Below are 12,726 nucleotides of genomic sequence, written 5' to 3'. Positions count from 1 at the left end.
TAGGCAAAACTGATAACTATAGCGTAGAGATAATTTGAGAAATTGAAATTACAAAATTTTTGAGCCCTGGTATTAGTCATGCTTGAAAATTATCACGACTTACTAGCAATCAGATTAATGACACGAAATTGCTCATCTTTATATTCTACTATGTTCAATATTTTCTTTTGGGTACCATTCTGTTTAAATTAGTATTTTCTATTTATCTTTTTCCACCTTTAGCGCGTAGAACAGTTTTATAAGCGGCCTGTCAGCTTTAGATTACCGTGTTTAATTTTTATTTCATGCAATTATAAATTATCACTACTATCAAGATTTTGAATCTTCATTAGAATCTTAACTAAAGTGAGCCTTGTGGTTCAATCATTGTTATTGCAAATTGGTATTCACCACAGAAGGGATAATGAGAAGGGGCGTCACTCCTGTAGGCTAAGATAGCGTGACAAAGTACAATGTATTCTAATAATATCCAATATCTGGGTCATACCTCTCTGTATCCTCAGAACAGTTAGCTAAAAGAGACTTTGAAGCTTGGGGTCGTCGTACAAATAGTAAATGTTCATCAGTGCTATCGTTAATTTTGAGTGTGAACCCTGCGAATTCACTTATCAATTCCAATTTTTTTCTATCCCATTTGTAAATAACGTGTTACAAGTCCATCCAGTCCAAAATAATTGACAATCTTTCATCTCTTATGTCATATGATTTTGAATACCATAATAGTTAGATGTGGTAACATTGTAGATATTTTTGTCTTCTATAAAACTTTAGTACATCACTTGTCTCTATTGTTAATAGTTTCCGGTTCCATGTGTTTATATTTGGTATTTTCACATGGGTAATGTAACCGATGCTTTCATACCCTAATTTAATTTATAAATAATAATAAAGCCTATATTCGAGATAATATAGAATTCTAATGGTGAAAGAATTTTACCGAACCGAATTTTCATCCGGCAGTTTTAGAGCCATTTCAATGCATATAAACTTTGATATCTTTCCTCTTCATAATATTAGTGTAGATAAGACGATGCCCGTAAAGTGTATCACAAATGATTTCTTATAAATTATTACGTTGTGTATGTCCTTTAAATTAATAAACTTCTATGATATCATTTAACTCCAAAATAGTGTGTTCAAGTTGTACCTCCGTCAAAAATGTATTAGATTTTAGTGTATTGGATATTTAGCGTTAAAACTTGACTCCAATTCACGCAGAGTCGGTTGTGAGTGATATTCTTAGAAATAAATTGTAAATTGAATTTCTTAGAAATAATATAAAATCGATGGAATATATGCAAATATGTTTATCCTGAAGGAGGAACTGCACATAATTCAAGCTGATGCGAAATGCAGCTGTTGGCACGGATAATAAGTGAGTTTATGCCTTCAAGCTTTTTAAGTCTCTATTTTGATGATTTGTAAGTTCACACACTAAAACAGATTGCTTAAAAACGTTGCAACTAGAACACTTGTTGCTTATTAATAATATTTCGTAAAAATAATGAATTGGTTAAATTTCATCTGACAAATGTTCTAAAAATATGTAAACATTCTCGTGAAACCTAATAATTTATACTACATTAACATTTAAGTTTATTTTAGAACAATCAATCTTTCGTTATAGTTCAGGTAAGAATTACAATAGGTTTTTGCGTTCTGCTTTAGCTATGAATGGTCAACGTAATGTTATAGCCGTAATCAGTTAGTTGAGTAAAGATTATAGAAATATTGATCACCATATATCCAATCCAAGCCTGAACCCTCGTTCAATTCCTTTAAATCAGTCGTTAAATATTCAGTGATTAAATTTCCTGTTAAAATTATTATACCAATTAAACATTAACAAATATTGTTTCGCTTAAAATTCGTTCTTCAGCCATCGAATAATTATAATTTATACTTAGCTACGAAACCAACTTCCAAATGAATCCTTAAATAAATTCGACCAATAAATGCACATAACAATTAATCAACCGCTTTCAACCTGCGAAAATAATTTGCGTCCTTTATTTTCGGTCACCAATGTTTAGTCGCGAAGTTTTAATTTGCTCGAATCGGTGATATCGTACATAGGGGAGATGGGCACTCAATTTAAACCCGCCGGGGTGGAGGGAAACTCTACCAGGGCGCATTAATTACCCGAGTGGAATCTACATACGGTACGTACAGCGCCCACTGGTGGCAAGAGAATAGATTTACGACACATTCGACCACCATCTATCCGATAAACTAATTGCATATACAAGCTATTGTTTCTAAACCAGGCAGAAATAGAGCATAGGCAGATCGTTCGCTTTGGACTGGCGATCTTTGAATTGTTGACGATGCTAGTGTTTGATAATTTTTACACACTTAATATTTCATAGAAATACAAGTACAAACAGTGCAGCAGTTTTATACTATATAACAATCGTGATGGTGTTGTATTGTTTAATATTAGATACGAGTTTTATATAAACAACGCGGAATTAATACTTTGTTGGACATTGGACTTCTAATAAAATCCTAATGAAAGCTCATTTTAAAGTTTTTTTTGTTAAACTTAAAGTATTGTAAATAAGTTAAGTGCATTCGTTAACTAAAGTAAAACTTCCTCATGGAAAGGGATCTATAGATGTGTTGGCGGTTGTATGTGTCGTAAGCCGGCGGCGTACAAGCTCTCCACCCCTGGCCAAATTGAGAACAGCTCCTGTCTGCGCTCGTATAGTTTTAACTAGTTTTCTCAGATATTGAAGGTGGACTGAATAAAACGTGGAATCATTATTGGCTCAAGGTTGTTATTAAACTAATATTATTCGTACTTTAAATATTATTATATTATGGAGTCGGCACGTTGTGTAGAATAAGGATCGGGTTTTGAGTGAACCTTAAAACACTTGAAACACTCGCCAATTTGTACTTCAGTTTATAAATGCGAATTTTACACATAAAGTTAAAATTGTCTAAGAATCGGCTATACTTATTTATAAATTCGTTTGTGTAGTGTCGTTTGGTCATCGTTTTCAAACGCTTACGGAATAGTTTTTCAATAAAATAAAACTATAGGTATCCTACAAGAATAGCAGGCTACACGTGTTTTTTTCGGTACATCCAACGGCTAATCCTTGCAAATGGTAGAGGCGTCAACGCGTCTGAAAACACTTTCATCTCAACTTATCTTCAGACAAAAATAATTGTATCCGAGCAGCGGTAGTCAAAGCGAGAAATTTCACTAAGCCACTACAATTCGTTTGCGGTGGCAATGAGCGGCTTGTAAATCAAAGGGATTCTAACATAATTAAGCTCATAATTAATGTAAAGACTCCTTTATTTATAGGCGCAGTCATTCTTAAAATTACTCCCGTTTTGATAAAACCCCACGGAGAACGTGATTAACACATGTTACAAACCATTAAGGTCTAGATAATGAAATCTTAAAACCGTTTCGAAATGATGCAATGTAACGATGTTATTCAACTTAATAAAACAATAAAATAGATGCGTTGTTACATAGTAAAATATGAGTTATTTTCATAAAAATCATCACCGTCGAGTTATGTTTCCTTTTGAATCATAATCGTAACATCTCTAGACAGGAAGCGCGTGCGTTATAAAAGCTACTCCGTCTAAAGGACGTTCGCGGCGCGACGCTGATTTACAACTTTTGCGTCAAATATTTTTTTAATGTCAGCTATGACATCGGGCCGTTGTCCCTCATCCCTAGCCCCATACGTCAAAGCGGAGTGATCTAAATTACGTCCGCCACCGTGGGCACGCCGGCTCCCTATTAATTTGTTTATATTAGAGACGTTCACTTGCGCAGTCAATCACGATTGTCGTCAAACGGCCGATACACGATTTGTTTTCGAAAGATCTTAACCGTGTTACGGTTATTTCTGTACAATTGAAGCTTTTAAATTTAGTGTCACCGCAACTCTCTGGAGACGCTCTAAACATTTGTCTTGGAATATTTATCGTCGCGGCACGCGGAGTATATCATCCGGCCGCTATTGTGGCAATCGATCACAAGCCGCGCGGCCAACGCCAAATTGATTATTTATTCAAGCTTAGTTAAATCTTTTAGTGCGGTCGCGTTATTTGTGGACTTAAGAGGCATGAAACTGTTAATCACTTATTACGTATATTTAATTCCGGCACCGCATACTCGTTAGTGTGGTTTTTCTAACCTTATTCAATTATTAAGACGAATTTATTTCGTTAACTAATTAAATGTTATGCGACTTAGGCGTCGTGTTAATTAAATTTAAAGTGGTCTTCCTTTTCATAGATATAATAGTATGTTACACTGTGCTTAACAAATAAATGTTCATGATTGTTACCCGGACAATGGAGTCTGGGCTGAGTACGACTACATTAATGAGGAGCGGTGAAGTTCACAACATGAATATTATGGGGATCGTTTACACACAAAACGGTACACATCCGGATCCAAAGCTCAACCGTCCTGTCCCTTTGTAATTATGTTACTTGACTGTACTTGTGTTTGGAACGAGGGCCGAGGCATGACCTCCCGGGGCAAACCGGGATGAACACGGCGCGCTCCAGTGAAAATATAAAACATGTTCATTATTTTAAGGCTAATTGGGTAAGGCCGCTTGCAGCGAAGTAGGTGAGAGCGAGGCCCGCCCGCCCACGGCACTGCCGAATTCGAGAGCTGTGTAACAGCCTAATTATACTGTGAATACGCAGGTATGTCTATAGACACAGCTACTGCATTAACAGAAGCACTACATGTGCTATTCAGTTGCGGTTATGTAACCATGATAGGGTCAACCCATTTACTGTAGTTCTAGAAACTCTAGAAGGCTATGTAGGTATTACCTTAGTAGATATGTTCCCTAGATTCGTATACGTTTTTTTAATTGAATTAACATACAGCAACTAAATCATTCAATCGAATAGAATAAAATTAAATAGCAATGTATCTTTATTACCTCTTCTAAAACCGCGAACAAGGATCAAACGCTTCCAAAAACATGTCCCATTGTTAACCCTTTTAAATTATCGCTTTCTTTAAAATATTGATCTCGGCAAGAAGATGGGCAAGTTAGGGATTGTTTTCTGTTTTGACGAACACCCTGCCCGGGGCGTGTACGTTATTGTAAAACTTTTATATTTTGTTGTAGATTCGGCTTTGTTTTACTGAAAAACTCCCTTCTAGAATACAAAAGAAGTTTGCTACAACCCTTGCGCTAATACTCTTTTGAATGGGAAACTTTTAATTAATTCCATTTAAAAGATGTCTAACCTAAGATTTAAGATTTGCCGTTCCGTGCGGCGGTAGGTAAAATGTGGAAATATTTCTTGTTCCATCCATGATCGACGTTTAATTTATTACAATGAACACTTGTCAAGCTACATCAAAAATCTATTCATACGTCGCTGTTGTCATGTCCGCTTGTATATCGCTTTAACAATAGTTCAACAAACTGTATTTGTTTGGCAACGGTTCAGTAATGTCTTATAAAATACTCTCAGCATCTCACATATAGGTACACGCTTTAATTAATTCAAATACAATCAATAATTGTTGTGGATGTTTACCAGGACTCCCCCGGAAACATTCAACGTCGGTATTAACTAATCCTTTCGGGTTGCCTAAATTAAGTCAGAACGATTTGCTCCCTAACGATTCGTAGAGTAATTCCGAGCGAAGACATACCCCGCGCTCGGCACCAAAGGCGGGCGATACTTAATCACAATTCGCATCTGTGATGAAGTGTGGCACGAATGTAATTACTTTGTGTGTTGATTTAAGCTTTAATCACGCGTGGCAAACCAATCCGTGGTCGCTTCAAAACGCAATATTGGATTTATTCCCGTAGATATATTTTGTACAATTACTGAGCAGCGAAGTGCCGCCACGGAAACCTATTAAAATATAAGAGATAAGATCAGATTTTAGTACGCGCGGTCGAGGTGGGCTGGCCGCTGCTAAACAAGCATTCGACGCCGCGGTCGGCTACTTCCACTTTCAATCCTGATTAAAATTTCTGTATCTTCAATTGTTTCTAATTATAAATCGATTAAATATTCAATTTTATATCATTTGTAATTAGGAGTCGGTAATTACATTTTATTCGTAATTTGTTCAATCATTTCCTAACGTTTTATTATGTGACGTCTTTGTTGGTAATTGTGTTATTTTATTGAGAGGTAATTTGTTAAATTAGTAGCTTAGTATAATTTATCCACGAGACATAACACGAAACAACTGGGTGGTGATCACTGGACAGACGGAGTGACTAACTACTTCGGGCCACCATACGGCTGCGGCTGAATATAGTTTTTAATTAGGACCGACCCAACAAGACCTCTATTTGTTTAACGAAATACAAAGACAAGTGAGATGAGGACGCGCCGATAACCGCTATCACGAATTCTCGACTCGGGATTTTATTTGCGAGCCGGCCGTTAGAAAGATTTACGCGCAGCTGTAGTCGGACGGGTTAAGTACCACAATCAATTGACTAAACGGAATTAACTAGGAATAGGGTAGACCCCTAAACAATATTCGGTACTGTTCTACAATTAAGCTGTTTTAGAATTTGCATTTCAAATTATTTCTACCGAATGAAAAACGTACGTTGTATGCGCTTATTTGTTGATCGAGTAAAGTTGTTAGCGTGTTTAAGATTAATGATGTTGCCGTCATCCCAAATTAAAATTATTCCGAAGATTTTAATAAGGCCTTTGTCAAGTGAAACTTTGGGATTTATGTAAATTGCTAAGTTCGACGTCAGTGGATCTTTGTGAAAGTTGTGTATTGTAGATAATTAACATTCGAGCGTATACCTAAACCTTATCGTTGTTCGACTTGATAACACATTCCTTTATTGATTTTCAATAATTTAAAATTAGTTAGGGAGTAATTAAAAAATGTCAATGGGCGTTGCCTTTTCTTTGTGCAGTGCCGGTGCAATCTGTAAGAATCATTTATATTCGCTACCGTCGTTGAGTTGGCCCGATGAATGAGCTGTTTTGCATAAGAGCCTTCCAGCTATTTACAATAACCAATTATATATTTTAACATTTTCAATTTATTGATATTCATTTTTGTCAGAGCGATATATTTATATTTATCAAAGACTTCCGTTTATTTTTAGTCGCGAAATGATGACAGTTTTATGTGATTCCGTTTTGTGTTCACTAATAACAAGCTAATCGTTTCGTTCTATCACTTTAATCGAGATTATAATCGTGGTTCATTGATGAAATTGTGGAACGTGCGGCAAAACAGGTGAATATCATTAAAAACAAAAGTCTCTTATTGTTTCGTTTGCGTTTTGTTTTATTTATTCGTTGTCCGGAGGTACAAAGTGAACCTCTTGGAGGCAATGACTCAAGAGCGCGTCGCATTGTTGGTACAACTGACCGACGAAAGCGGCTCGCAACATTTTTTCATGGTAGAAGGATAAGTGCATTTGCTTGTCGCAACACAAGTACGACGGCGCGGGCGCAGGCGCGGTGATCGCCTCGAGCCCGCCTCCATGGGCGCGCGCTCTTTATTTATATACGCCCTTCTGTAATTAACGATAGTAAAAAGAAATGCATATATCTCTGATTTATACCGTATCATGCGTTTTATTCGTTTTTCGGAGGAAACGGATTCGTTATCTTTTGTTGAACTTCAGTTTAATTTTAGATGTTCATTTGTTTAGATGTTGTAATGATTGATAATTAAAAACGCCTCTTTGTTAAATTATGTGAGATTAATTTTCTGTTGTTTCTGGCTATAAAATAACAATCTGTCGATACATATGCATACCTATGTTCGTGTTGCGTTCAAGCTGTAAAGGCGAAAGCATTCTATTTCTGATTTAAATATAACGAGTAATTATAATACCAAAACTGAAATAAATTAAAATGATAAATTGCACGAAGAAATCGTAAACGAAGTAGAAAATGTTCGTGACGTAAAAACACACTCGATAATTTCACGCGATTCAGATTAGCCGTACTAAAACTATAATGCTAATGAAAACAAATAGAATGGCGAGAGAACGGAACGAAAATTGAACTTAGCGTTGATGAAATAAGAGAATTTAGGAGTAGAGCGTGAGGAATGAGACATCGACACAAGAGTGCAGAGGCGTTCGAGCAGCTGACACCTGTCATCGCGCAATTTATTAGTCGCTCCGAAATAACAGAGTCACTGAACGTTAAAACAAAATGAAGAGACAACGCTCTATTAACGACACATCCACGGGGTGAACCGCTAACAGGCATGCAATTAAATTCACAATGTTATAGACGAAGCGTGAAAGAAAAAATTGATACACGCATTCCTCATGTCTTAATTAAAGTAACAATGTCTATGCGCAATTTAATGACTTTATTGACAGGTTGCTTAAGCATCCGATCTAGTATTGTATAGGCGTTGCTACTGTGTTTTGTCTCATTTATTTTCTTCGCATTCTGCGCTTGGTTTCAGTTGTGTAAGAGTAATGTGATCTTATTTGTCTACACGTTGATGTATGAGGTAGTTTCGTGTGTGGACACACGCTATAGTGGCTCTATCATCCGCGGTTCGGTTCGCTCGATGCAGTATTCCATCGCTTAATTTCTGTCGGCGAATGTTTGCGTCACCGCGCCTCTGCATCGCGGCCGATAATAAATTAGCCTCTTATTTTAGAAATACTCATTCACCATTTTCATATCCGCACGAAAATATCATTTACACGCCCGACACATATTACTCGTAATGACACACGATGACTAATTATTATTTACTGTTTTGCGGTTTTGTGATTGAGATTAATTGCCCGACAATTTTTGTTTGTTTTATCCGAGGGTAATGAGGTACATGCCCAAAGTGTCATAAACAATTATCCTTAGGCTAGAAATACACGTGTTTTAATGGTATTTTTGACACCTGTCAAGGAGCTTGGGTCAGAATGGGGTAATTAATGAAGCGTCATTACCAAGTGTAAAACATTTTGAAACTGCTTCGACTGTAAGTCGTCGTGCTGTTTTTTCGTATGCCTGGTTGAATAAAGAAAAGATTTTTACAATGAATCGAAAATTATTCACGACGTAGTCATTATAAGCATAAAATATTTATTGAACGAACGTGAATAATGTTCGATGAGCGCAGCGCTCTCCAGCCCGTCTTTATACATTGATGAGAATATTAAGGCTATTATGGGCGCAATATTGGCCGACCGCTGAGGTAGCTACCCACCAACACTTATTAGCTCTATTACATATTTTCATATAATAACTCGATGATTATGGCTACATTAAAAGGTTCAAACTTGTATATCCATGGGAACAGTTGGCTTGTTCATATTTTTTGTGAGCCGTGCATTTGCGATTGAATTTTTTGAATATACGTGGGAATGTTAGAAGTAAGATTTAGTGTTATGAATGATATTCGATCTTCAATTGAATTTGTAAAGTCTTTTATCTTTGTCTAAATAATTAAATGTTTTAATCAATATTCTAGATTATCGGAATGTTATAAGATTGATTTAGGACGCGCGCTTAATTTATATTATGTATGAAATGTTTCTGTCTTAAAAAACATAACTATATTTTTAATAAAAAAAGCCGCTGACTAGGCCTGGGCCTCAAATTAGGTAGTGTATCTGTTTCGTGATCACTTGGTTTTCGGATAGGCAACCTTTTGTGCTTGACACACTTCACTATTTGGGTCTAAATCATGTCGGGTTCTTCAAGATGTTTTTTCTTCTCACCTACAGGATGAGAATCGCACGTTAAAGCCACTAAGCCAACACTACGCATAATATATATATTTTTAATAAGCCATGCGAATAAATTTACTAACATTTGGTTTTCTTTTGTTCCAGGACCCCTTCACGGTAGGAATTGTAATATTCGGTATGTTTAAATTACCTTATTTTTGAAACTCATTTTATATTATCTTGTTTTCATGTGCGGCTCTGCTGGAAACTATAGGGTGTATGTATTGTTTATTTTTTTATAGTTATTAATTTAATTAATTCATCATCAACACATATTCTCGCTGTGTCTCTGTAGCCTTTACATTTGAATATAGGAATTGTAACACATACGATAGTATGTGTCGCTGCAGAAAGTACTTCCAAGTGTTAATCAATTACTGATTCAAGGAACATTTGGAAGACATTAAATTGGGAACGAAGATCAGCGCTGGCCTAGTGGCTTCAGCGTGCGATCCTCGTACTCGTGCACCAGTGGACTTTGATTTTATGTCCTCATATAACATTCGCTCGTACGGTGATGGAAAACATTGCGAGGAAACCGGCTTGCCTTAGACCCAAAAAGTCTCCGGCGTGCGTAGGCCGATCACCTATTAGTCTACTAGATTGACAAATGATCATGAAACAGTACAGAAATCTGAGGCCCAGACGTAAAAGATGAAGCTACTGATTTATTATTTTTATTTCTATTAAATTGGCAATGTCTGTTAACAGTTACACTCTTACTGGCCGGCTCCATGTAATAGTATATACTGTACTAAATTTATAAGACTCTTTGACCCAGAAATGTATGACATATCATGCAATCAATTTACATGTTATGATCTGGAAACGTATCAAATTCGTCATTGTCACGCACAGTAAATATGACTAGTAATCCTGATATCATTCAAATGGCTATAGACTAATACGATGCGTTTATCAACGTCGGTGTCAGTCCATATGCATAATTACACGGAGACTTGACAAGATGATAATTAGTGCAACCGAAGACGCATCGGTCCGCGAATCTTAATTGACGTACATGCAAACGCAATCAATGCGACGCCTCGGCGGATGTCATTCACGTCATGACATGGCGGTGGGAACGTTACGTCATTTGTTAGCTGAAAAATTCACGTTGCAATTGCTAATTATCTAAGAGTAACACTTTTTTAAAGGTCGCACTTACGAGACCTCTGGCACTGAGAGTGTCAGTGGGTGGCGGTATTAGTTGTTATCAGTTGAGTCCGTCTTCCCGCTGTTCCATAAAAAAATACTTATTGCATTCGATTATTACTCATTAATACCATGGACTGCAAAAAGAATGAATAAGTCCATTCTCAACCAACTAAACATCACCAGAAGATTGTCAACTATGATTTACTAACGAGTGCTTCGCTACTTTGCCCATATTGCCAGGAAAATGCCGGGTAGTCTCGACAAACTGGTAATGATACGGGGGAGTGATGGCAGCAGAATTCGGGTTCGATCGTCTACCAGTTGCTCTGACCAAATTAAGACTATTATGGGTCTCAACATCATCTCATCATCATGCACTAAGACAAGCTATGGTGTGGGGGTAGCAAGTCAACGTATCGGTTTTCAAGGCAGGCACGACCTTCAGTAATGAAGAGTAGGTACGAAGAAGTTTGCTAATTATGTAAAAGTGAGTCTTGCGTGGTTGGAAGATTCTTGGTTTGAAAATTTGCCTCCTTTTTCTTTCGTAGTCTTCGCGCTGTTTTACTTTGATACTGAGACAAGTGAAACTGGAAATCGGGTCAGGCCAGTGTTGCCTTTTAATAACCGTGGTGGTTGGTTGAAAATGGAACTTTTGCTTCTTTTGCTGCTTCTGATACCATTCTCTTCATCTTAGATGCATAGACCATGAGATAATAAGCAAGCAACAACTGAACCTGTGATATTTAATCGCTTCTAACGGAATGTATACATTATATTTTTATACGCGTTTCAACTTTAGAAGCATTGTAGTGGCGCTACAACCTTTTAGGTCTGGGCCTTAGGACATCTGTTTCATGGTTGTTTATTATTCTTCATAAACAAGTGCCTAGGTGTTCGACACACGCCGTCAACTCTTAGAGTCTAAGCCATACCGATTTCCTCACGATGTTTTCCTTCACCGTACGATCGAGTATTACTACGCACAAAGACAGAACCTTTCCACCTCAGGCATGAAAATTGCACACTTTAGTAGAAGCTATATTCATAACGATGTATGAAACAAGTCCGCATACGACTTTTGTCTGACTCAAATTAGATGTTATACCGGCGAATACTCTTTCGTAAAACAAGACAAGTGCGCAAGCGTGAATAACTTTAGTTAATGTAAGTTAGTAAGTGATTTTCGTTAATGAATGTCCACGCACTTACGTCAAGTATTCCACGTCCGGTCACAGAACACAGTATTGCTTTTTACGACGAATAAAATGACCTATAACAATTTACACTTTAGAGTGGTCGGAAGTCGAATAGCTTTATTGACCCTAAAGCCGGTTAGTGTCTGTACATAAATTCACTTAGAGTTATGAATGAGCTTTTGTGGGGTCTTTGTAAATAGTGTATCGCTAATCGTTGGTTTTATTGTGAGTGTCGATCTCGCTTACGGGAATGCCCATGAAACGTCGGAACTGTGGCATTCAATGATGTCGAACAACGAAACCTTATTTTGTCTAATAAAGTATTTTTTTTTTATTATTCAGACGTCTGTCAACTGAAACGTAGAAAAGTGACGATTTTGAAAATGTATGGATATCTCACTACTAAACCGATTTTGATGATACAATCTAGACTGTTACCTGAGTTGAGAGACGTGCTTAAGTCAAACAAGATCATCTCGATGCTCTCAGAAATAACTGGTGAACATAAATGTTAAATACCATCCGTATCTCGACTTCTGTCGTTTCCACAATTGAGCGTTTCTTAAGGAAGTGTTGGCACGCAACCAGCCCGCTGCCCTTCGAAGTACTTCCGAACCAATTCGAATTAGGGTCCTTCCAGGAAAGAGCGTACCAATTCTGAG

General features: G+C 37.0%; 1 protein-coding gene across 1 annotated transcript in view; it reads left to right on the top strand.

Annotated features, from left to right (window-relative positions):
- LOC123718828 overlaps positions 1-12,579 on the top strand; it is a 34,208-nt gene extending 21,629 nt beyond the window's left edge. The window contains exons 5-6 of the mRNA XM_045675736.1: positions 9,816-9,846; positions 12,407-12,579. Coding sequence (XP_045531692.1) covers positions 9,816-9,846; positions 12,407-12,579 — 204 coding nt within the window. The remainder of the gene's footprint in view (positions 1-9,815; positions 9,847-12,406) is intronic.
- The last annotated feature ends 147 nt before the right edge of the window (positions 12,580-12,726 follow it).

Source organism: Pieris brassicae, chromosome Z (genome assembly GCF_905147105.1).
Source record: "Pieris brassicae chromosome Z, ilPieBrab1.1, whole genome shotgun sequence".
In the NCBI taxonomy this organism is placed as follows: Eukaryota; Metazoa; Arthropoda; class Insecta; order Lepidoptera; family Pieridae; genus Pieris; species Pieris brassicae.
This window is presented reverse-complemented; position numbering and strand designations above follow the sequence as displayed.